The 27,500-nt window shown below is 45.0% G+C and overlaps 1 protein-coding gene across 1 annotated transcript in view; it reads right to left on the minus strand.

Annotated features, from left to right (window-relative positions):
• LOC135573596 (disintegrin and metalloproteinase domain-containing protein 12-like) overlaps positions 1-27,500 on the minus strand; it is a 308,097-nt gene that overhangs the window by 154,701 nt on the left and 125,896 nt on the right. Inside the window, 3 exon segments of the mRNA XM_065022859.1 lie at positions 5,398-5,602; positions 8,118-8,194; positions 16,135-16,213. Coding sequence (XP_064878931.1) covers positions 5,398-5,602; positions 8,118-8,194; positions 16,135-16,213 — 361 coding nt within the window.

A 27,500-nucleotide genomic window follows, 5' to 3' on the forward strand; every position in this document is an offset into this window, starting at 1 on the left:
TATTTAACCAGAGAACCTGATTCCCCACGTAGTGCACTATATTTAACCAGAGAACCTGATTCCCCACGTAGTGCACTATATTTAACCAGAGAACCTGATTCCCCACGTAGTGCACTATATTTAACCAGAGAACCTGATTCCCCACGTAGTGCACTATATTTATCCAGAGCATTAGTTCCTTTCTCCTGGTGTGTATGAGCAAAGACTAAAGTCAGGACCCTACTCACAACCCTCTTTATCCCTCCTGCCAACCCAACAACACCCTCCTGTCTAATCCGCCTGCTCTGAGAGACAGGCCTAAACCAGGACAGACAGGCTACTCTGAGAGACAGGCCTAATCCAGGATAGACAGGCTACTCTGAGAGGCTGGCCTAATCCAGGATAGACAGGCTACTCTGAGAGACAGGCCTAAACCAGGACAGACAGGCTACTCTGAGAGACAGGCCTAAACCAGGACAGACAGACTGCTCTGAGAGACAGGCCTAAACCAGGACAGACAGGCTACTCTAAGAGGCTGGCCTAAACCAGGACAGACAGGCTACTCTGAGAGGCTGGCCTAAACCAGGTCAGACAGGCTACTCTGAGAGGCAGGCCTAAACCAGGACAGACAGGCTACTCTGAGAGGCTGGCCTAAACCAGGACAGACAGGCTACTCTGAGAGGCTGGCCTAAACCAGGTCAGACAGGCTACTCTGAGAGGCAGGCCTAAACCAGGATAGACAGGCTACTCTGAGAGGCTGGCCTAAACCAGGACAGACAGGCTACTCTGAGAGGCTGGCCTAAACCAGGTCAGACAGGCTACTCTGAGAGGCAGGCCTAAACCAGGACAGACAGGCTACTCTGAGAGGCAGGCCTAAACCAGGACAGACAGGCTACTCTGAGAGACAGGCCTAAACCAGGACAGACAGGCTACTCTGAGAGACAGGCCTAAACCAGGACAGACAGGCTACTCTGAGAGACAGGCCTAATCCAGGACAAACAGGCTACTCTGAGAGACAGGCCTAAACCAGGACAGACAAGCTACTCTGAGAGAGGCCTAAACCAGGACACACCAGACTACACTGTGAGACCAGAAGTCCCCACAAGAATATAAACAAACAAGAATGTACCAACTGGGGACATTTTGTTAGTCCCCACAAGGTCAAATGCTATTTCTAGGGGGTTTAGTGTTAAGGTTAGAATTACATAAAGAGTTAGGATTAGGAGCTAGGGTGAGGTTTAAGGGTTAAAGTTATGGTTTTTGGGTGTGTGTGTGTGTGTGTGTGTGTGTGTGTGTGTGTGTGTGTGTGTGTGTGTGTGTGTGTGTGTGTGTGTGTGTGTGTGTGTGTGTGTGTGTGTGTGTGTGTGTGTGTGTGTGTGTGTGTGTGTGTGTGTGTGCGTGATTGTTCTCTCTCCAGTTGCAAGCTTTCTAAAACCTGGGTTTCTGATGCTATTATGTATTGGCCAATTAGAGTCTTTGATGCCACAGGCCACCACTTCAGAGCAGGAGAAGGAGCCGTTTCAAGGACAGCTGAATACAGAACCATTAGGAATCTATTCTATTCTACAGCTGAATACGGAACCATTAGGAATCTATTCTATTCTACAGCTGAATACAGAACTATTAGGATTCTATTCTATTCTATTCTACAGCTGAATACAGAACAATTAGGAATCTATTCTATTCTACAGCTGAATACAGAACTATTAGGAATCTATTCTATTCTACAGCTGAATACAGAACTATTAGGAATCTATTCTATTCTACAGCTGAATACAGAACAATTAGGAATTCTACATGAATACAGAACTATTAGGAATCTATTCTATTCTACAGCTGAATACAGAACTATTAGGAATCTATTCTATTCTACAGCTGAATACAGAACTATTAGGAATCTATTCTATTCTATTCTATAGCTGGATACGGAACTATTAGGAATCTATTCTATTCTACAGCTGAATACAGAACTATTAGGAATCTATTCTATTCTATTCAGCTGAATACGGAACTATTAGGAATCTATTCTATTCTACAGCTGAATACAGAACTATTAGGAATCTATTCTATTCTATTCTATTCTACAGCTGAATACAGAACTATTAGGAATCTATTCTATTCTACAGCTGCATACAGAACCATTAGGAATCTATTCTATTCTATTCTACAGCTGCATACGGAACTATTAGGAATCTATTCTATTCTAATCTAAGCTCTATTTCTATTCTATTCTACAGCTGAATACAGAACAATTAGGAATCTATTCTATTCTATTCTATTCTACAGCTGCATACAGAACTATTAGGAATCTATTCTATTCTACAGCTGCATACAGAACAATTAGGAATCTATTCTATTCTATTCTATAGCTGAATACAGAACAATTAGGAATCTATTCTATTCTATTCTATTCTACAGCTGAATACAGAACTATTAGGAATCTATTCTATTCTATTCTACAGCTGAATACAGAACTATTAGGAATCTATTCTATTCTATTCTACAGCTGCATACAGAACTATTAGGAATCTATTCTATTCTATTCTACAGCTGAATACAGAACCATTAGGAATCTATTCTATTCTACAGCTCTACAGAACCATTTCTATTCTATTCTACAGCTGAAACAGAACTATTAGGAATCTATTCTATTCTATTCTATTCTACAGCTGAATACAGAACTATTAGGAATCTATTCTATTTCTATACGGAACCATTAGGAATCTATTCTATTCTACAGCTGCAAACAGAACTATTAAGAATCTATTCTATTCTATTCTATTCTACAGCTGCATACGGAACTATTAGGAATCTATTCTATTCTACAGCTTAATAGAGAACAATTAGGAATCTATTCTATTCTATTCTACAGCTGAATACAGAACTATTAGGAATCTATTATGTTCTACAGCTGAATACAGAACTATTAGGAATCTATTCTATTCTACAGCTGCATACAGAACAATTAGGAATCTATTCTATTCTACAGCTGCATACAGAACAATTAGGAATCTATTCTATTCTATTCTATTCTACAGCTGCATACAGAACCATTAGGAATCTATTCTATTCTACAGCTGCATACAGAACAATTAGGAATCTAATTCTATTCTATTCTACAGCTGCATACAGAACCATTAGGAATCTATTCTATTCTACAGCTGCATACAGAACAATTAGGAATCTATTATATTCTATTCTATTCTACAGCTGCATACAGAACAATTAGGAATCTATTCTATTCTATTCTATTCTACAGCTGCAAACAGAACCATTAGGAATCTATTCTGTTCTACAGCTGAATACAGAACAATTAGGAATCTATTCTATTCTATTGTATTCTACAGCTGCATACGGAAATATTTCAGAGGCACTTAAATCCACAGCTAATAGTCTAGTCGTCATTCTTTTCCAGTCCAGTGATAAAACAGAGGACAAAGTCAAAACAGCTTTAAATCACAGGGACAAATCCCAGACACGTGTTACATTTGGTACCTGATCTCATACCTAACCCCCTTCCTCAGCCTCTCCCACCCTCCGTCTCTCCTCCCTTCTCAGACGGTACAGGACACTACGGTATCTCTCTGTTGGTGTCTCTCCCTCTGTCCTCCCATCTCAGACGGTACAGGACACTACAGTATCTCTCTGTCGGTGCCCCTCCCTCTCTCCTCTCTTCTCAGACGGTACAGGACACTACAGTATCTCTCTGTCGGTGCCCCTCCCTCTCTCCTCTCTTCTCAGACGGTAGAGGACACAACGGTATCTCTCTGTCGGTGTCTCTCCCTCTGTCCTCCCTTCTCAGACGGTACAGGACACTACGGTATCTCTCTGTCGGTGTCTCTCCCTCTCTCCTCCCTTCTCAGACGGTACAGGACACTACGGTATCTCTCTGTCGGCGTCCCTCCCATCTCAGATGGTACAGGACACTACAGTATCTCTCTGTAGGTGTTCTTCCCTCTCTCCTCCCATCTCAGACGGTACAGGACACTACAGTATCTCTCTGTAGGTGTCCTTCCCTCTCTCCTCCCATCTCAGAACCCAAACAGAATGAAACAAACAGAATGAACCAAACAGAATGAACCAAACAGAATGAACCAAACAGAATGAATGCAAACAGAATGAACCAAGTCTCTAACTCGTGAGTGTGACTATGATTCTGTTCACCGAAACACATTTTCAGTCTGGTCGGCTAGAGAAAGGGAAATAAACGCATTTATGTGTGAAAACCGATTATCCAAAAAATATCTTTCCATGAACATTTTCCTACCGAACACGGTACGATCTATAAACAGTAGCACACTGCTAACACAGTAGCTGTAGAGTAATATAGCAGTGCATTATAATGCTTCTAGGATGAAACGGCAGACACCATAAGATAAACAGAAAGTGCTATTCTGAAACAGGGCCTAATGGCAGATGAAACAGTGTGCACATTCGGGAGGAGCAGGGGGGCATAAATCCACATCGTCACAGTCCCAAATAGCAACCCTACTCCTCATGGGCCCTGGTCAAAAGCAGTGCACTGTAGATGGAATAGGGTGCCATTTGGTATTCAGTTATCAAGAGTACTTGATGAGCATAAATCCGCATCGTATCTCTACTGACTGAGGTTTGATCTGAAGACCTCCTAGTCTCTACTGTCTGAGGTTTGATCTGAAGACCTCCTAGTCTCGACTGACTGAGGTTTGATCTGAAGACCTCCTAGTCTCTACTGTCTGAGGTGTGATCTGAAGACCTCCTAGTCTCTACTGACTGAGGTTTGATCTGAAGACCTCCTAGTCTCTACTGACTGAGGTTTGATCTGAATACCTCTTAGTCTCTACTGACTGAGGTTTGATCTGAAGACCTCCTAGTCTCAACTGACTGAGGTTTGATCTGAAGACCTCCTAGTCTCTACTGACTGAGGTTTGATCTGAAGACCTCCTAGTCTCTACTGACTGAGGTTTGATCTGAAGACCTCCTAGTCTCTACTGATTGAGGTTTGATCTGAAGACCTCCTAGTCTCTACTGTCTGAGGTTGATCTTCTGACTGAGGTTTGATCTGAAGATCTGGTTCCCTCTAGTCTCTACTGACTGAGGTTTGATCTCGATCCCTCCTAGTCTCTATCTGTAGATGGATGTAAAGACAACGTTAGTGTTTTCCTAGAGGATTCTAGAAGATCTCTAGCCCATTCCAGATATATTTACATACAGATACACTGTATTTGACCCCAAGTCTCATGAGCTAAACATGAATTCATAGCTTATTAACATAAGAGACTACGGCTGTGTTTACACAAGAAGCCCAATTCTGATATTTTGCCTATATATTGGCAAAAGATTCTGATCTGATTGATCAAAAGACCAATTAGTGGCAAAAGATCAGAATTGGGGCTGCCTGTGTAAACACAGCCATGGTATTCCATGTATGCTGCTTACCCTGGTGCTGAAGGCTCCGAAGGGGCTGTCTGATTGGTTGTGGCTGTTCTGGCTGTCTCCGTGAACCAGCGATATGTTGAAGCCATGGCCACACAAGCCAGGTGTGAAGTGGAGCTGTTCTGACCGGTAGATCCTGTGGGATCCACTGGAGGGATCCGTTGACGGCTCCAACACGTAGGATCTGTTTTCTAGTGAGATGAAGCCACTGGGAATACAAGAGTGATATTGATGAATCGATGAATCGATCATCAATCAATGAAGTAGAAGAACGTTTCTTACATGTCTGTCATGATGTTTTTTTTCTACAGAATGTTGGACAATGGATCTCTTATTTTTATTTTAACCTTTATTTGACTTGGCAAGTCAGTTAAGAACAAATTCTTATTTTCAATGACAGTGGGTTAACTGCCTTGTTCAGGGACAGAATGACAGAGTTCTACCTTGTCAGCTCGGGGATTTGATCTAACAACCTTTCAGGTTACTAGTCCAACGCACTAACCACTAGGCTACGCTGCCACCCCAATTGAGGTGCTTTGTGGGTAACACTACTTTTACCTCGTCGATAAAGTCTCACTGTTATTCACGGGAACAAATCAAGAGGCAGACATTTGGCTTAATAAGAAATATAGTAATATCCTCCCCGTTGGTTTCTCATTCTCCGTCTGTCCGTGATGAGAGTCTCTTATTTCTCACCGTCAACTTTTCTCACCCTAATAAAAACAGCCCTGGTGATTTAAAGTGACGTCTTCGTCCACTGAAACTGAGTTTTTATCAACCTCTTGACAACATTCATAACCACATAAACTTAACATTAAAACACGCTCCCAAAGCCAGACTATAGCTGCCAACTAAAAACCCCGAAACAATTTGTCTTGGCCGTCGCGCCAGGCAGCATAGCACTCGTCAAACTAAGCCCTCTGCATCTGTCTATGCAGAACCAGGTTGTAGAGGGGCAGAAAAATGAGCGGCCTGTAAAACAGGGCCTTGCATCACAAACGGCACCCCCTTCCCTATATAGTGCACTACTCTTAACAAGAACTCTATGGCGCTCTGGTTATAAGTAGTGCACTACATAGGGTACCAGTTGGGAATGCACTCAAGGGCTTAACAATTACCCCTATCACTCCTTAGAGGAGGAAAACTGTTGGCACGTTTTGGGAACGACATTCCTGATGATGTCCAGAAAAATGAGCAGACTCGTTACTCCTACTTGACATGAACGGTTCTTTTTTCCAGCTTTGCCTTCACTGTGTTAAAGACTTGTATTACTCTGACTGTAGATCGTTGTCTTGGATCAATTAACACAGGGATGAATTTCCATTTCCATTCATCACTGATACCCTGACTACACCACTTGTGTCGCGTCGCGTGCGCGAGCGTTACAAAATAAATTTAGAAATCTATGTTTTTCAATTATTGCACCCACACTGCTCGCGCGTGCCAACGAGTGTCTGCGTTGCCAAGGGCTAAAATAGAAGTCACTCCTATTTCTGACGCAGATCACGCTGCAAGTCCTGCCTCTCCCATCTCCTCATTGGTTTATAGAAGCAGGTACCCACGTGCCATCTCCTCATTGGTTATACCCACGTGGGGGTATAACTGTTTTGCCGGTTGTCGTGGTAATACTATGAAAATTTAGATGTCAATCACCATATATGTTCAAAGATGAAAAAGCCTAGAAGGAGGAGAGATGACTAGAAACGATTTGGTTGACCGTTTTATGTGTTGATTAATTGGCGGAGTAGTGGACCTTGTGCATTTCAGGTAAAATAACAACTCAATGTTTAACGTTGTATCCCAGGACAAATTAGCTAGCAACAGCAAGGTAGCTAAATAAGAAAAATTAGCTAGCAAGTGCAAGGTAGCTAAACAAGACAAATTAGCTAGCAACAGCAAGGTAGCTAAATAAGACAAATTAGCTAGCAACAGCAAGGTAGCTAAATAAGACAAATTAGCTAGCAAGTGCAAGCTAGCTAAATAAGACAAATTAGCTAGCAAGTGCAAGCTAGCTAAACAAGACAAATTAGCTAGCAAGTGCAAGCTAGCTAAATAAGACAAATTAGCTAGCAAGTGCAAGCTAGCTATACAAGACAAATTAGCTAGCAACAGCAAGGTAGCTAAATAAGACAAATTAGCTAGCAAGTGCAAGCTAGCTAAATAAGACAATTTAGCTAGCAAGTGCAAGCTAGCTAAATTGCCATAACGTTAAATGTTTACTGTTTTTCGACCTGTCCCCAAATTAATGTAATTGGTTCAGAGTTTGTTTTGATATTTTAACCTGCGTGTCGTGATCTCGTCTCGGGGGACAAAATATATGTATGCATGATGGCGCACGATGGCGCACGCACGCAGCCGGTTTGGGTTTCGTGTAAGGTGTGTTTATATGGTAACTCTGTTAATCTTTAGTTTCAGAGAGAAACAGAGAAGGACACAGAGGCAGAGAGAAACAGAGGCAGAGAGAAACAGAGAAGGACAACATTGATGATGAGACAGTTGATGAGAATGCCCGTTGCTTCAGGCTAATCTAACTGCTTGGCTAGTCGGGCACTGGAGCGTTGAGGTTCATTAGACCATGGGTTAATGACATGACAATACATACAGGAGGCCCACTGACACACACACACACACACACACACACACACACACACACACACACACACACACACACACACACACACACACACACACACACACACACACACACACACACACACACTCACCTGAGACCTGAGCAGGTACTGAGGCTGACGTCAGAATAGATGTGTCCCTGCACCATTCCGTGGTAATAGCAGTTTGTCTGAGAAGAGAGTTTAACATACTGTTAGGGCAAGGCCAGACTGTCAGGGTAGGTAGGAGGGGCAGGAACGTAGGACAGAGAGTTTAACATACTGTTAGGACAAGGCCAGACTGTCAGGGTAGGTAGGAGGGGCAGGAAGGTAGGACAGAGAGTTTAACATACTGTTAGGACAAGGCCAGACTGTCAGGGTAGGTAGGAGGGGCAGGAACGTAGGACAGAGAGTTTAACATACTGTTAGGACAAGGCCAGACTGTCAGGGTAGGTAGGAGGGGCAGGAAGGTAGGACAGAGAGTTTAACATACTGTTAGGACAAGGCCAGACTGTCAGGGTAGGTAGGAGGGGCAGGAAGGTAGGACAGAGAGTTTAACATACTGTTAGGACAAGGCCAGACTGTCAGGGTAGGTAGGAGGGACAGGAAGGTAGGACAGCGGAGGAAGTATCTGGTTTGGAGTGAAAATACAGCTATTGTCTTTGGTCCAGACCCAGGCCATATATGGTCCAGACCCAGGCCATATCCTGTGGTACCTATGGTCCAGACCCAGGCCATCTCCTGTGGTACCTATAGTCCAGACCCAGGCCATCTCCTGTGGTATCTATGGTCCAGACCCAGGCCATCTCCTGTGGTACCTATGGTCCAGACCAAGGCCATCTCCTGTGGTACCTATGGTCCAGACCAAGGCCATCTCCTGTGGTACCTATGGTCCAGACCCAGGCCATCTCCTGTGGTACCTATGGTCCAGACCCAGGCCATCTGCTGTCGTACCTATGGTCCAGACCAAGGCCATCTCCTGTGGTACCTATGGTCCAGACCCAGGCCATCTCCTGTGGTACCTATGGTCCAGACCCAGGTCATCTCCTGTGGTACCTATGGTCCAAACCCAGGCCATCTCCTGTGGTACCTATGGTCCAGACCCAGGCCATCTCATGTGGTACCTATGGTCCAGACCCAGGCCATCTCCTGTGGTACCTATGGTCCAGACCCAGGCCATCTCTTGTGGTACCTATGGTCCAGACCCAGGCCCTTCCTCCCTGACTACTTCACTGCTGCACAGTAAAACATGGACATGTGGTTTCTCCACCTCTCCCTTCTCCAAATGTAGACCTCTGTACATTTCAGGATTCGTCTTTACTCTTTTCCAAGGTGGTTGTTGTTCACCTGCTGCTGATTCCACTTGTTCAGCGTCGGATCAGTTTTCTCTGAGAGACCCGTCATGTAACTATTGGTCCTTTACCGTGGAACTGGGAAGTTCCAGAAGACCAGACCTTAGTCCTCTCTACAAAGCTTCTACTCTGCCTTCTAGGATGTTCCAGAAGACCAGACCTTAGTCCTCTCTCCAAAGCTTCTACTCTGCTTTCTAGGATGTTCCAGAAGGCCAGACCTTAGTCCTCTCTCCAAAACTTCTACTCTGCTTTCTAGGATGTTCCAGAAGACCAGCCCTTAGTCCTCTCACCAAAACTTCTACTCTGCCTTCTAGGATGTTCCAGAAGGCCAGACCTTAGTCCTCTCTCCAAAGCTTCTACTCTGCTTTCTAGGATGTTCCAGAAGACCAGACCTTAGTCCTCTCTCCAAAGCTTCTACTCTGCTTTCTAGGATGTTCCAGAAGACCAGACCTTAGTCCTCTCTCCAAAGCTTCTACTCTACCTTCTAGGATGTTCCAGAAGACCAGACGTCTTAACTTAGTTCTCTCTCCAAAACGTCTACTCTGCTTTCCAGGATGTTCCAGAAGACCAGACCTTAGTCCTCTCTCCAAAGCTTCTACTCTGCTTTCTAGGATGTTCCAGAAGGCCAGACCTTAGTCCTCTCTCCAAAACTTCTACTCTGCTTTCTAGGATGTTCCAGAAGACCAGCCCTTAGTCCTCTCAGCAAAACTTCTACTCTGCCTTCTAGGATGTTCCAGAAGGCCAGACCTTAGTCCTCTCTCCAAAGCTTCTACTCTGCTTTCTAGGATGTTCCAGAAGACCAGACCTTAGTCCTCTCTCCAAAGCTTCTACTCTGCTTTCTACGATGTTCCAGAAGACCAGACCTTAGTCCTCTCTCCAAAGCTTCTACTCTACCTTCTAGGATGTTCCAGAAGACCAGACTTTAGTCCTCTCTCCAAAACTTCTACTCTGCTTTCCAGGATGTTCCAGAAGACCAGACCTTAGTCCTCTCTCCAAAGCTTCTAATCTGCTTTCTGTCTTCCATGAACATCTACAATAATTTCTCTGCACACAATTGTCCATCTCTGTCATCCGTACTTCTGCCTGAAGTATTCTGACGTGTATATCGACGTCTAAGTGTTGGCCCAGTCCTCAACTACGCGCTAGTCCATACAGAGTCCTGCCAGACACATCTTGGCCCCCGAAACGGTACCCTATTCCCTATTTAGTGCACTAATTTTGACCAGTCCCTTATGAACCCTGGTCAAAAGTAGTGCACTAAATCCAGAATAGGGCTCCGTTTGGGACATAAACACAACCTCTCCAGGTGTATGTAAAAGAAGAAGAGCCATTACATTAGATAAAGCTACAGCGTGTAGCAGAGGGAAGCAGGGTCAGATCTAGTACAGAACAGAACCCTGCATTAATACTATGACATCATGTTCCATTGATGATGTCAGAACTGCGATGGATATCATGTGTTGGGGGGGGGTATGATTCTAGGCTATGATTCTATTCTATGATTCTAGGCTTTCAGAGATGGATGGTAATTTGACACCTGACCTGCTTTAAATGAAAACTACAGATGTAATTTGACACCTGACCTGCTTCAAATGTAAACTACAGATGTAATTTGACACCTGACCTGCTTTAAATGTAAACTACAGATGTAATTTGACACCTGACCTGCTTTAAATGGAAACTACAGATGTAATTTGACACCTGACCTGCTTTAAATGGAAACTACAGATGTAATTTGACACCTGACCTGCTTTAAATGGAAACTACAGATGTAATTTGACACCTGGCCTGGTTCAAATGTAAACTACAGATGTAATTTGACACCTGACCTGCTTTAAATGGAAACTACAGATGTAATTTGACACCTGACCTGCTTCAAATGTAAACTACAGATGTAATTTGACACCTGACCTGCTTTAAATGGAAACTGCAGATGTAATTTGACACCTGACCTGCTTCAAATGTAAACTACAGATGTAATTTGACACCTGACCTGCTTCAAATGTAAACTACAGATGTAATTTGACACCTGACCTGATTTACATGGAAACCACAGATGTAATTTGATCACTCTGATCTCTTCTGCTGATGAGGATTTTTTGGAAAAAAATTCAAACTTTGTAGTGCATTCAAGGTTTAAAGTTTGTAATTTCCGCTTTTAAAAAAAAATGTCAGACTTGATTTTTGCCCTGACTAAAACTGTATCAACCCCTACAATAATGTCAGACTTGATTTTTGCCCTGACTTAAACTGTATCAACCCCTACAATAATGTCAGACTTGATTTTTGCCCTGACTAAAACTGTATCAACCCCTACAATAATGTCAGACTTGATTTTTGCCCTGACTAAAACTGTATCAACCCCTACAATAATGTCAGACTTGATTTTTGCCCTGACTAAAACTGTATCAACCCCTACAATAATGTCAGACTTGATTTTTGCCCTGACTAAAACTGTATCAACCCCTACAATAATGTCAGACTTGATTTTTGCCCTGACTAAAACTGTATCAACCCCTACAATAATGTCCATTAACTATAATCCACATAATAATTCACATTTCCTGTTGCTGCAGGATTATTTTCCTGCTGTAGAAAACTGGCTCAAATTAAGATACCAAAATGGAAAGGAGAGGTTGTACACCTCTGTGAATGTACAATCTGTCAAACTGGGGAGATTGGACTTCCCCGTTGTACACCTCTGTGAATGTATCAAACTGGGGAGATTGGACTTCCCCGTTGAACACCTCTGTGAATGTATCAAACTGGGGAGATTGGACTTCCCTGTTGAACACCTCTGTGAATGTATCAAACTGGGGAGATTGGACTTCCCTGTTGAACACCTCTGTGAATGTATCAAACTGGGGAGATTGGACTGCCCTGTTTACACCTCTGTGAATGTATCAAACTGGGGAGATTGGACTGCCCTGTTGTACACCTCTGTGAATGTACAATCTATCAAACCTGTATTTTGTTCACAATTACCATGTGTTTATTCTTACACTTTTTGTATGGATACAATACGTTTTGAGCTCTTGTATTTTAACAATCTGTCATGAAGGACGAGGCTCTCCCTTCCTGTGTCTGGTACGTCCTCTGAGTAAGGAACAATGCCTGGAAAGTCTTCCATTACAGAGAGCTATAAAACAGACAAATGAAAGAGGAAGGACGGAGAAGTGAAGAGGCTATCACTCATCCCTCCCTCCCTCCCTCCCTCACTCATCACTCCCTCCCTCCCTCATCCCTCCCTCCCTCAATCATCACTCCCTCCCTCCGTCTAATACCTTGCCTCTGACAGATGCTTAGCTGGCATAAAATACTGATACATGAAATGGGGGAATGAAGGGGCTCAGATTCCTGACTCCCCCCTAACTCCCTCCAGACAGGCCAATAAATTACCAATCGATCAGTCCGTCTTAGACTGATGGAAGACTGGAAGACTGGGCCAATCCCACACTCCCATGAAGGGACCCAGTCACTAGGGGACTGTAGAACCATCCAGTCTGACACTCCCAGTCACTAGGGGATCCGGTCACTAGGGGACTGTAGAACCATCCAGTCTGACACTCCCAGTCACTAGAGGATCCGGTCACTAGGGGATCCCTAGTGGGAGCTTTCATTATGTCTCTGCTGAGGGGGGGAGGAGCTTTCATTATGTCCCCTGCTGAGGGGGGGAGGATATTTAATTATGTCCCCTGCTGAGGGGGGGAGGAGATTTAATTATGTCCCCTGCTGAGTTGAGGAGCTTTCATTATGTCCCCTGCTGAGGGGGGGAGGAGCTTTCATTATGTCCCCTGCTGAGGGGGGGAGGAGCTTTCATTATGTCCCCTGCTGAGGGGGGGAGGAGATTTAATTATGTCCCCTGCTGAGTTGAGGAGTTTTCATTATGTCCCCTGCTGAGTTGAGGAGCTTTCATTATGCCCCCTTCTGAGTTGAGGAGCTTTCATTATGTCCCCTGCTGAGGGGGGGAGGAGCTTTCATTATGTCCCCTGCTGAGGGGGGGAGGAGCTTTCATTATGTCCCCTTCTGAGGGGATGAGCTTTTATGATGTCCCCTGCTAATAGTAGGGGGATTGTTGGTCAAATCAAACTGAGTTCACAGGGACCCCAAGCGTACCAGCCCTGTGTGTGTACTAGACTCTCAGTGGATTGCTCCCACCCAGACCCGGTCCAGTCTGGTTCATCACAGCTCCCTTATTGTGCCTGTGTTGTGGAATGTCTGTGCTGAGTGGGTCAAACCCACCCAGACCCGGTCCAGTCTGGTTCATCACAGCTCCCTTATTTTGCCTGTGTTGTGGAATGTCTGTGCTGAGTGGGTTTAAACCCAGCCAGACCCGGTCCAGTCTGGTTCAGTACAGCTCCCTTATTGTGCCTGTGTTGTGGAATGTCTGTGCTGAGTGGGTTTAAACCCAGCCAGAGTCAGGGATAGTCTGGTTCATCACAGCTCCCTTATTGTGCCTGTGTTGTGGAATGTCTGTGCTGAGTGGGTTTAAACCCACCCAGACCCGGTCCAGTCTGGTTCATCACAGCTCCCTTATTGTGCCTGTGTTGTGGAATGTCTGTGCTGAGTGGGTCAAACCCACCCAGACCCGGTCCAGTCTGGTTCATCACAGCTCCCTTATTGTGCCTGTGTTGTGGAATGTCTGTGCTGAGTGGGTTTAAACCCAGCCAGAGTCAGGGATAGTCTGGTTCAGTACAGCTCCCTTATTGTGCCTGTGTTGTGGAATGTCTGTGCTGAGTGGGTTTAAACCCAGCCAGAGTCAGGGATAGTCTGGTTCATCACAGCTCCCTTATTGTGCCTGTGTTGTGGAATGTCTGTGCTGAGTGGGTTTAAACCCAGCCAGAGTCAGGGATAGTCTGACCCAGGCCACAGCAGGATCAACTGAAACATGATGCTCTGTGTGGAACAAATTGTCCAGGTCAATGTGTGGGTTGAACATGTACTGCATGATAGAAGCAAGATGTTCATATTTTCATGAATGTTCCCGTAAGGTTGAACCGTTTGCCATGTATCAAGTCCGTGGTTAAATTCCTACTTTCACAGTGTTTCATCTTGTATATTTACAGTAACTTCTTCACTTTGGGAAACGTATAAAGGAACAATGGACTGGACACAGAAAGACCAAGCAAGCAGACAACATCTTATTTGACAGACTGAACTGCCACTACCCACAATACACCTCTCCTCTCCACTGTCCCACCCCACCATAGCAGCTTCAGCAGACAGACTGAACTGTGGGTACTAGCCACTACCCACAATACACCTCTCCTCTCCGCTGTCCCACCACAGCAGCTTCAGCAGCTAGCCACTACCCACAATACACCTCTCCTCTCCGCTGTCCCACCACAGCAGCTTCAGCAGCTAGCCACTACCCACAATACACCTCTCCTCTCCACTGTCCCACCACAGCAGCTTCAGCAGACAGACTGAACTGTGGGTACTGGACTGAACTGATATTACAGGAGCGTCAACATTTCCTTCAGTCCGTTTTTCCTCTAAACGGAGGGACGACAACCCCTCATCCTGACAGGTTCAGGGGTTCAACAAGAGGTCACTGATCTCCATAGAGAGAGGGAAGAACAACAGCATGGTAATAGGAATGAAGTATGCCTTGTTATTGTATGGTAATAGGCATTAAGTATGCCTTGTTATTGTATGGTAATATGTATGAAGTATGCCTTGTTATTGTACGGTAATGGGCATGAAGTATGCCTTGTTATTGTATGGTAATAGGTATGAAGTATGCCGTGTTATTGTACGGCAATAGGCATGAAGTATGCCTTGTTATTGTATGGTAATAGGCATTAAGTATGCCTTGTTATTGTATGGTAATAGGCATGAAGTATGCCTTGTTATTGTACGGTAATAGGCATGAAGTATGCCTTGTTATTGTATGGTAATAGGTATGAAGTATGCCTTGTTATTGTATGGTAATAGGTATGAAGTATGCCTTGTTATTGTATGGTAATAGGTATGAAGTATGCCTTGTTATTGTATGGTAATAGGTATGAAGTATGCCGTGTTATTGTACGGTAATAGGCATGAAGTATGCCTTGTTATTGTACGGTAATAGGCATGAAGTATGCCTTGTTATTGTACGGTAATAGGCATGAAGTATGCCTTGTTATTGTATGGTAATAGGTATGAAGTATGCCGTGTTATTGTATGGTAATAGGTATGAAGTATGCCTTGTTATTGTATGGTAATAGGTATGAAGTATGCCGTGTTATTGTATGGCAATAGGCATGAAGTATGCCTTGTTATTGTATGGTAACAGGTATGAAGTATGCCTTGTTATTGTATGGTAATAGGTATGAAGTATGCCTTGTTATTGTATGGTAATAGGCATTAATGAAGTATGCCTTGTTATTGTATGGTAATAGGCATGAACTATGCCTTGTCGTTTTCCCATTTGTCTGTTAGTTGCCAAGTGGTTCTATCAATCTAGGACATAGAGATGACTTAACCCTCATAGCCTGGTTCCTCTCTAGGTTTCATCCTAGGTTTTAGCCTTTATAGGGAGTTTTTAATAGCCACCGCGCTTCTACACCTGCATTGCTTGCTGGTTTGGGGTTTTAGGCTGGGTTTCTGTACAGCACTTTGAGATATCAGCTGATGTAAGAAGGGCTTTATAAATAGATTTGATTTGATTTGATTTGACTTACCTCCAAATTGTGAGACTCCATTAGACTTAATACTGTACTGTGAGGTTGTGAGACTCCATTAGACTTAATACCGTACTGTGATGTTGTGAGACTCCATTAGACTTAATACCGTACCGTGAGGTTGTGAGAGCCGGTGACCGCGCTGCCGTCTTCCAGGTAGTGTGTTTCTGTGTAGTGACTGGCAAACAGACCACTAGAAATAAGACACAAAAAGAGCAAGAGTTAAAAGAAGGGAATTCCAAAGAGGACAACTCAGCATTTGGAGAGAGAGCTGGGAGGGGAGAGAGGAGAGCAGGCAGGGAGGGGAGAGAGGGCTGGGAGGGGCTGGAGAGAGGGATGGGATGGGAGGGGAGAGAGAGAGAGGAGAGAGGGCTGCGAGGGGAGGAGAGAGGGATGGGAGGGGAGAGAGGGCTGGGAGGGGAGAGAGGAGAGCAGGCAGGGAGGGGACAGAGGGCTGGGAGGGGCTGGAGAGAGGGATGGGATGGGAGGGAGCGAGAGAGAGAGAGAGAGGGCTGGGAGGGGAGAGAGGGCTGCGAGGGGAGGAGAGAGGGATGGGAGGGGAGAGAGGGCTGGGGGAGGGAAGAGAGGGCTGGGAGGGATGAGAGAGGGATGGGAGGGGAGAGAGAGGAGAGAGGAGAGAGAGAGAGAGAGAGGGCTGGGAGGGAGGAGAGAGAGGGATGGGAGGGGAGAGAGAGGAGAGAGGGATGGGAGAGAGAGGGAGGGGGAGAGAGAGGAGAGAGGGCTGGGAGGGGATGGAGACAGGGATGGGATGGGAGGGGAGAGAGAGAGAGAGGAGAGAGGGCTGGGAGGGGAGAGAGAGGAGAGAGGGATGGGAGGGGAGAGAGAGAGAGAGAGGGCAGGGAGGGAGAGAGAGAGAGAGAGGGCTGGGAGGGGAGAGAGAGAGAGAGGAGAGAGGGCTGGGAGGGGAGAGAGAGGAGAGAGGGCTGGGAGGGGCTGGAGACAGGGATGGGATGGGAGGGAGAGAGAGAGAGAGAGAGGAGAGAGGGCTGCGAGGGGAGGAGAGAGGGATGGGAGGGGAGAAAGAGGAGAGAGGGGAGAGAGAGGAGAGAGGGCTGGGAGGGAGGAGAGAGGGATGGAAGGGGGAGAGAGAGAGGGATGGGAGAGAGAGGGCTGGGAGGGAGAGAGAGGAGAGAGGGATGGGAGGGGAGAGAGAGGAGAGAGGGCTGGGAGGGAGGAGAGAGGGATGGGAGGGGAGAGAAAGGAGAGAGGGATGGAGAGAGAGGGATGGGAGGGGAGAGAGAGGAGAGAGGGCTGAGAGGGAGGAGAGAGCTGGGAGGGAGGAGAGGGGAGGGGGAGAGGGAGGGGAGGGGAGAGAGGGCTGCGAGGGGAGGAGAGAGGGATGGGAGGGAGAGAGAGGAGAGAGGGCTGGGAGGGGAGAGAGGGCTGGGAGGGAGGAGAGAGGGATGGGAGGGGAGAGAGAGGGATGGGAGGGGAGAGAGAGGACAGAGGGCTGAGAGGGCTGAGAGGGAGGAGAGGGCTGGGAGGGAGGAGAGAGCTGGGAGGGAGGAGAGGGCTGGGAGGGAGGAGAGAGCTGGGAGGGAGGAGAGGGGAGAGGAGAGAGGGCTGGGAGGGAGGAGAGAGCTGGGAGGGAGGAGAGGGGAGAGGAGAGAGAGCTGGGAGGGAGGGAGAGGGAGAGAGAGGGATGGGAGGGGAGAGAGAGGGATGGGAGGGGATAGAGAGGAGAGAGGGCTGGGAGGGGAGAGAGGGCTGGGAGGGAGGAGAGAGGAGAGAGGGATGGGAGGGGAGAGAGGAGAGAGGGAGAGAGAGGAGAGAGGGCTGGGAGGGGAGAGAGGGCTGGGAGGGCTGGGAGGGAGGAGAGAGGGATGGGAGGGGAGAGAGAGAGAGGAGAGAGGGCTGGGAGGGGAGAGAGGGCTGAGAGGGAGGAGAAGGCTGGGAGGGATTAGAGAGCTGGGAGGGAGGAGGGGGAGAGGAGAGAGGGCTGAGGGGAGAGAGAGGGATGGGAGGGGAGAGAGAGGGATGGGAGGGGAGAGAGAGGAGAGAGTGCTGAGAGGGAGGAGAGGGCTGGGAGGGAGGAGAAAGCTGGGAGGGAGGAGAGGAGAGAGGGCTGGGAGGGGAGAGAGGGATGGGAGGGGAGAGAGAGGAGAGAGGAGAGAGGGCTGCGAGGGGAGAGAGGGCTGGGAGGGGAGAGAGAGGAGAGAGGGCTGGGAGGGGAGAGAGGGATGGGAGGGGAGAGAGAGGAGAGAGGGCTGGGAGGGGAGAGAGGGATGGGAGGGGAGAGAGAGGAGAGAGGGCTGGGAGGGGAGAGAGAGGGCTGGGAGGGAGGAGAACGCTGGGAGGGAGGAGAGGAGAGAGGGCTGGGAGGGGGGAGGAGATGGGGGATGGGAGGGGAGAGAGGAGAGAGGGCTGGGAGGGGAGAGATGGGAGAGAGGGCTGGGAGGGAGAGAGAGGGAGGGAGGAGAGGGCTGGGAGGGGAGCGAGAGGAGAGAGGGCTGGGAGGGGAGAGAGGGGAGAGAGGGCTGAGAGGGGAGAGAGGGCTGGGAGGGGAGAGAGAGAGAGGGAGGGACCAGCAGCAGGGGTAGATCCTGGAACTACTATGCGCCCAAACAAACACTGGGAACCCTGATGAGTTGATTATTACAGCGTGGTGTGTGTGTGTGTGTGTGTGTGTGTGTGTGTGTGTGTGTGTGTGTGTGTGTGTGTGTGTGTGTGTGTGTGTGTGTGTGTGTGTGTGTGTGTGTGCGTGCGTGCGTGCGTGTGTGTGTGCTTGTTTGTGTGTGTGTGTGTGTGTGTGTGTGTGTGTGTGTGTGTGTGCACGTGCATGTGTGTGTGTGTGTGACCTCAGGACAGCCAGAATAGGAACACCCATCACAGACAGCTTGAGAGTCTTCCTGGCTGGGAGGGAGGAGAGAGGAGAGAGGGCTGGGTGGGAGGAGAGAGGGCTGGTAGGGAGGAGAGAGGGCTGGGAGGGAGGAGAGAGGGATGGGAGGGAGGAGAGAGGGCTGGGAGGGAGGAGACAGAGAGGAGAGGGAGGGAGAGAGGGCTGGGAGGGAGGAGAGAGGGCTGGGAGGGAGGAGAGAGGGCTGGGAGGGAGGAGAGAGGAGAGAGGGCTGGGAGGGAGGAGAGAGGGCTGGGAGGGAGGAGAGAGGGCTGGGAGGGAGGAGAGGGGGATGGGAGGGAGGAGAGAGGGCTGGGAGGGAGGAGAGAGGGCTGGGAGGGGGAGAGGAGGAGAGAGAGGAGAGAGGGCTGGGAGGGAGGAGAGAGGGCTGGGAGGGAGGGAGAGGGCTGGGTGGGAGGAGAGAGGGATGGGAGGGAGGAGAGAGGGCTGGGAGGGAGGAGAGAGAGAGGAGAGGGAGGAGAGAGGGCTGGGGAGGGAGGAGAGAGGAGGAGAGGGAGGAGAGAGGGCTGGGAGTGAGGAGAGAGGGATGGGAGGGAGGAGAGAGGGCTGGGAGGGAGGAGAGAGGAGAGAGGGCTGGGAGGGAGGAGAGAGGGATGGGAGGGAGGAGAGAGGGATGGGAGGGGAGAGAGAGGAGAGAGAGGAGAGAGAGGAGAGAGGGCTGGGAGGGAGGGGAGAGGGATGGGAGGGGAGAGAGAGGAGAGAGAGGAGAGAGGGCTGGGAGGGAGGAGAGAGAAGAGAGAGGAGAGAGAGGAGAGGGCTGGGAGGGAGAGAGAGGAGAGAGGGCTGGGAGGGAGGAGAGAGGGATGGGAGGGAGGAGAGAGGAGAGAGGGCTGGGAGGGAGGAGAGAGGGCTGGGAGGGAGGAGAGAGAGAGAGAGGGCTGGGAGGGAGGAGAGAGGAGAGGAGAGGGAGGAGAGAGGGATTGGAGGGGAGAGAGAGGAGAGAGGGCTGGGAGGGAGGAGAGAGAGAGGAGAGGGAGGAGAGAGGGATGGGAGGGGAGAGAGAGGAGAGAGGGCTGGGAGGGAGGAGAGAGGAGAGAGAGGAGAGAGAGGAGAGAGGGATGGGAGGGAGGAGAGAGGGCAGAGAGAGTGATCCCCCGGATCAAAGCCAGGCTGGAAAGAGCAGAAAAGTCCAATCGAATCAAATTAAGTTGTTTTAATTAGTTTCAACGCTCTGACTCAGAAACAGAAACTCAACGTCAGTGGACTATAAGAATAACAAGGCATCGATTAAAATGTACTGAATATGTAAACCATCACCCAACCATTCACACAGACAGACACCAGCTTCCCTGACCCAGCGGGTCACCTGTTAATCTATAGGAAGGAGGGCAAGCAGACCCCGTCTATGAGAACACAAGCAGAGAAAGCAGATCGATGGCACTCAGACTGCGGACGGTGATTTGAGTTTTGAATCAATTTGAAACACGAAGCGATGATGCATGTTTTCAAAGACCGAATGCACACGCACGCACACGCACGCACACACACACACACACACACACACACACACACACACACACACACACACACACACACACACACACACACACACACACACACACACACACACACACTAGTTAACATTGAACTGGTTAACATGGAGCTGGTTAACATAGAACTGGTTAACTAGTTAATATAGACCTGGTTAACATAGACCTAGTTAACTAGTTAACATTGAACTGGTTAACATAGAACTAGTTAACATGTCCCTGGCAGATAGCAGATATAGACAGTGCTGACAGGAGAAAGGGGACAATCAGGAATCACATGGAGATCTCAAACTGAGTCATGACCTTAGAACCTTCTGGATATGGAGATCTCAAACTGAGTCATGACCTTAGAACCTTCTGGATATGGAGATCTCAAACTGAGTCATGACCTTAGAACCTTCTGGATATGGAGATCTCAAACTGAGTCATGACTTTAGAACCTTCTGGATATGGAGATCTCAAACTGAGTCATGACCTTAGAACCTTCTGGATATGGAGATCTCAAACTGAGTCATGACCTTAGAACCTTCTGGATATGGAGATCTCAAACTGAGTCATGACTTTAGAACCTTCTGGATATGGAGATCTCAAACTGAGTCATGACCTTAGAACCTTCTGGATATGGAGATCTCAAACTGAGTCATGACTTTAGAACCTTCTGGATATGGAGATCTCAAACTGAGTCATGACTTTAGAACCTTCTGGATATGGAGATCTCAAACTGAGTCATGACTTTAGAACCTTCTTCACATGGAGATCTCAAACGGAGTCATGACTTTAGAACCTTCTGGATATGGAGATCTCAAACTGAGTCATGACTTTAGAACCTTCTTCACATGGAGATCTCAAACGGAGTCATGACTTTAGAACCTTCTGGATATGGAGATCTCAAACTGAGTCATGACTTTAGAACCTTCTTCACATGGAGATCTCAAACTGAGTCATGACTTTAGAACCTTCTTCACATGGAGATCTCAAACTGAGTCATGACTTTAGAACCTTCTTCACATGGAGATCTCAAACTGAGTCATGACTTTAGAACCTTCTTCACATGGAGATCTCAAACGGAGTCATGACTTTAGAACCTTCTGGATATGGAGATCTCAAACTGAGTCATGACTTTAGAACCTTCTTCACATGGAGATCTCAAACTGAGTCATGACTTTAGAACCTTCTTCACATGGAGATCTCAAACTGAGTCATGACTTTAGAACCTTCTGGATATAGTTTGGACGAGAGATAAAAAATATGTCCCCAGAAACAGAAATTTGTTTAATAAACTGAAAATAATCCAACATTGTTTGACAGTGCCAGACGCTAGTCCGCGGCCACAGTACACTGCCTGTCTGCAGTAATGACAGGATTTATTGGAAGCCTTATCTAAACTAAATACATTCTCATAATCAACGCCATGAGACATCCTTTTCAGCAATATAAAAGTTATGGATTTTTCTACATTGGAGGCAGAATGCCTCAACGCCAGTTGACTTACACTGTATCTGACACAGTGGATTTTCCTGAACTCTTCAGAACTCAGAGGGGTCTTTTAGAACCTTTCATACGTAAAAACAAATGCTTCTAAAAGGAAGACATAGAATCCTAAAAGGTTCTATGTAGATAATAAAGTTCTACCTCTATAAAGGGTTCCATGTAGATAATACGGTTCTACCTCTATAAAGAGGTCTATGTAGATAATAAGGTTCTACCTCTATAAAGGGTTCTATGTGGATAATACGGTTCTACCTCTATAAAGGGTTCTATGTAGATAATACGGTTCTACCTCTATAAAGGGTTCTATGTAGATAATACGGTTCTACCTCTATAAAGGGTTCTAGGTGGATAATACGGTTCTACCTCTATAAAGGGTTCTATGTAGATAATACGGTTCTATCTCTATAAAGGGTTCTATGTAGATAATATGGTTCTACCTCTATAAAGGGTTCTATGTGGATAATACGGTTCTACCTATATAAAGGGTTCTATGTGGATAATACGGTTCTACCTCTATAAAGGGTTCTATGTGGATAATACGGTTCTACCTCTATAAAGGGTTCCATGTAGATAATACGGTTCTACCTCTATAAAGGGTTCTATGTGGATAATACGGTTCTACCTCTATAAAGGGTTCTATGTAGATAATACGGTTCTACCTCTATAAAGGGTTCTATGTGGATAATAAGGTTCTACCTCTATAAAGGGTTCTATGTAGATAATACGGTTCTACCTCTATAAAGGGTTCCATGTAGATAATATGGTTCTACCTCTATAAAGGGTTCTATGTAGATAATACGGTTCTACCTCTATAAAGGGTTCCATGTAGATAATATGGTTCTACCTCTATAAAGGGTTCTATGTGGATAACACGGTTCTACCTCTATAAAGGGTTCCATGTAGATAATACGGTTCTATCTCTATAAAGAGGTCTATGTAGATAATATGGTTCTACCTCTATAAAGGGTTCTATGTGGATAATACGGTTCTACCTCTATAAAGGGTTCTATGTAGATAATACAGTTCTACCTCTATAAAGGGTTCTATGTGGATAATACGGTTCTACCTCTATAAAGGGTTCTATGTAGATAATACGGTTCTATCGCTATAAAGGGTTCTATGTAGATAATACGGTTCTACCTCTATAAAGGGTTCTATGTGGATAATACGGTTCTACCTCTATAAAGGGTTCTATGTTGATAATACGGTTCTACCTCTATAAAGGGTTCTATGTGGATAATACGGTTCTACCTCTATAAAGGGTTCCATGTAGATAATACGGTTCTACCTCTATAAAGGGTTCTATGTTGATAATACGGTTCTACCTCTATAAAGGGTTATATGTGGATAATACGGTTCTACCTCTATAAAGGGTTCTATGTAGATAATACGGTTCTACCTCTATAAAGGGTTCCATGTAGATAATACGGTTCTACCTCTATAAAGGGTTCTTCTTCAGGGACAAAGGCCTGGAGAATCCTTTTTCCTAAAAGCATACCTGCTGCAATCTCTTTTTATCACAAAAAGATATGGATTTTCTGACAAGAATCAAGAGTGTTTCAACACCCTTTAGGTCACCATATAGCATTCCACTTTTCAGAACTCTAAATATCTAATATTCTCTCCTGTTACTAGTTTTCAGAACTCTAAATATCTAATATTCTCTCCTGTTACTAGTTTTCAGAACTCCAAATATCTAATATTCTCTCCTGTTACTAGTTTTCAGAACTCTAAATATCTAATATTATCTTCGGTTACTAGTTTTCAGAACTCTAAATATCTAATATTATCTTCGGTTACTAGTTTTCAGAACTCTAAATATCTAATATTCTCTCCTGTTACTAGTTTTCAGAACTCTAAATATCTAATATTCTCTCCTGTTACTAGTTTTCAGAACTCTAAATATCTAATATTCTCTCCTGTTACTAGTTTTCAGAACTCTAAATATCTAATATTCTCTCCTGTTACTAGTTTTCAGAACTCTAAATATCTAATATTCTCTCCTGTTACTAGTTTTCAGAACTCTAAATATCTAATATTATCTTCGGTTACTAGTTTTCAGAACTCTAAATATCTAATATTATCTTTGGTTACTAGTTTTCAGAACTCTAAATATCTAATATTCTCTTCGGTTACTTAGTTTTCAGAACTCTAAATATCTAATATTCTCTCCTGTTACTAGTTTTCAGAACTCTAAATATCTAATATTCTCTCCTGTTACTAGTTTTCAGAACTCTAAATATCTAATATTCTCTCCTGTTACTAGTTTTCAGAACTCTAAATATCTAATATTCTCTCCTGTTACTAGTTTTCAGAACTCTAAATATTGAATATTATCTTCGGTTACTAGTTTTCAGAACTCTAAATATCTAATATTCTCTTCGGTTACTTAGTTTTCAGAACTCTAAATATCTAATAATCTCTCCTGTTACTAGTTTTCAGAACTCTAAATATCTAATATTCTCTCCTGTTACTAGTTTTCAGAACTCTAAATATCTAATATTCTCTCCTGTTACTAGTTTTCAGAACTCTAAATATCTAATATTCTCTCCTGTTACTAGTTTTCAGAACTCTAAATATCTAATATTATCTTCGGTTACTAGTTTTCAGAACTCTAAATATCTAATATTCTCTCCTGTTACTAATTTTCAGAACTCTGAACTTGATGTGCAAGGCCTTTTTACAGCCCATGAACTATAAAAATGCTTCGCACGTCAAACATTTAACACGTCAATATGGATGAACGTAAGTATCTAAGGTCTTTTATATGGTAATTACGCAGTGCTACAGACGCCATGTTCCTCTGGCAGTAACGTAACCAAGCGCTCTCCTTTAATCATGACTCGGAGAGAGAATGACCTACACAGACAGCCACAGTCTCCAGGAAGGTACATCCAGCCTCTGCTCTACGGGGATACATCAAACCCTTGCTGTACCTTTGATCAGGTAGTGTAGGTGTCAGTGGGATGTCATGTTGATATCATGTTGATATCAGGTAGTGTAGGAGTCAGTGGGATATCATGATGATATGATGTTGATATCAGGTAGTGTAGGAGTCAGTGGGATATCATGTTGATATCATGATGATATCAGGTAGTGTAGGAGTCAGTGGAATATCATGATGATATCAGGTAGTGTAGGAGTCAGTGTGATATCATGTTGATATCATGTTGATATCAGGTAGTGTAGGAGTCAGTGCGATATCATGTTGATATCAGGTAGTGTAGGAGTCATTGGGATATCATGTTGATATCAGGTAGTGTAGGAGTCATTGGGATATCATGTTGATATCAGGTAGTGTAGGAGTCAGTGTGATATCATGTTGATATCAGGTAGTGTAGGAGTCAGTGTGATATCATGTTGATATCAGGTAGTGTAGGAGTCAGTGCGATATCATGTTGATATTATGTTGATATCAGGTAGTGTAGGAGTCAGTGTGATATCATGTTGATATCAGGTAGTGTAGGAGTCAGTGCGATATCATGTTGATATCATGTTGATATCAGGTAGTGTAGGAGTCATTGGGATATCATGTTGATATCAGGTAGTGTAGGAGTCAGTGTGATATCATGTTGATATCAGGTAGTGTAGGAGTCAGTGGGATATCATGTTGATATCAGGTAGTGTAGGAGTCAGTGGGATATCATGTTGATATTATGTTGATATCAGGTAGTGTAGGAGTCATTGGGATATCATGTTGATATCAGGTAGTGTAGGAGTCATTGGGATATCATGTTGATATCAGGTAGTGTAGGAGTCAGTGTGATATCATGTTGATATCATGTAGTGTAGGAGTCAGTGTGATATCATGTTGATATCAGGTAGTGTAGGAGTCAGTGCGATATCATGTTGATATTATGTTGATCAGGAAGTGTAGGAGTCAGTGTGATATCATGTTGATATCATGTTGATATCAGGTAGTGTAGGAATCATTGGGATATCATGTTGATATCAGGTAGTGTAGGAGTCAGTGGGATATCATGTTAATATCAGGTAGTGTAGGAGTCAGTGTGATATCATGTTTATATTATGTTGATATCAGGTAGTGTAGGAGTCAGTGTGATATCATGTTGATATCATGTTGATATCAGGTAGTGTAGGAGTCAGTGGGATATCATGTTGATATCATGTTGATATCATGTTGATATCAGGTAGTGTAGGAGTCAGTGTGATATCATGTTGATATCAGGTAGTGTAGGAGTCAGTGTGATATCATGTTGATATCAGGTAGTGTAGGAGTCAGTGTGATATCATGTTGATATCATGTTGATATCATGTTGATATCAGGTAGTGTAGGAGTCAGTGTGATATCATGTTGATATCAGGTAGTGTAGGAGTCAGTGTGATATCATGTTGATATCAGGTAGTGTAGGAGTCAGTGTGATATCATGTTGATATCAGGTAGTGTAGGAGTCAGTGTGATATCATGTTGATATCATGTTGATATCATGTTGATATCATGTTGATATCAGGTAGTGTAGGAGTCATTGGGATATCATGTTGATATCAGTTGTAGTGTAGGAGTCATTTGATATCATGTTGATATCAGGTAGTGTAGGAGTCAGTGTGATATCATGTTGATATCAGTTGTAGTGTAGGAGTCAGTGTGATATCATGTTGATCAGGTAGTGTAGGAGTCAGTGGGATATCATGTTGATATTATGTTGATATCAGGTAGTGTAGGAGTCAGTGTGATATCATGTTGATATCAGGTAGCGTTGGAGTCATTGGGATATCATGTTGATATCATGTTGATATCAGGTAGTGTAGGAGTCATTGGGATATCATGTTGATATCAGGTAGTGTAGGAGTCAGTGTGATATCATGTTGATATCAGTTGTCAGGAAGTGTAGGAGTCATTGGGATATCATGTTGATATCAGGTAGTGTAGGAGTCAGTGGGATATCATGTTGATATTATGTTGATATCAGGTAGTGTAGGAGTCATTGGGATATCATGTTGATATCAGGTAGTGTAGAGTCATTGGGATATCATGTTGATATCAGGTAGTGTAGGAGTCAGTGTGATATCATGTTGATATCAGGTAGCGTTGTAGAGTCATTCGGATATCATGTTGATATCATGTTGATATCAGGTAGTTTAGGAGTCAGTGGGATATCATGTTGATATCATGTTGATATCAGGTAGTGTAGGAGTCAGTGGGATATCATGTTGATATCATGTTGATATCAGGTAGTGTAGGAGTCATTGGGATATCATGTTGATATCAGGTAGTGTAGGAGTCAGTGGGATATCATGTTAATATCAGGTAGTGTAGGAGTCAGTGTGATATCATGTTGATATCATGTTGATATCAGGTAGTGTAGGAGTCAGTGGGATATCATGATGATATCATGTTGATATCAGGTAGTGTAGGAGTCAGTGGGATATCATGTTGATATCATGTTGATATCATGTTGATATCAGGTAGTGTAGGAGTCAGTGTGATATCATGTTGATATCAGGTAGTGTAGGAGTCAGTGTGATATCATGTTGATATCAGGTAGTGTAGGAGTCAGTGTGATATCATGTTGATATCATGTTGATATCATGTTGATATCAGGTAGTGTAGGAGTCAGTGTGATATCATGTTGATATCAGGTAGTGTAGGAGTCAGTGGG

The sequence above is a fragment of the Oncorhynchus nerka genome, linkage group LG10 (assembly GCF_034236695.1).
Source record: "Oncorhynchus nerka isolate Pitt River linkage group LG10, Oner_Uvic_2.0, whole genome shotgun sequence".
NCBI classification, from domain to species: Eukaryota; Metazoa; Chordata; class Actinopteri; order Salmoniformes; family Salmonidae; genus Oncorhynchus; species Oncorhynchus nerka.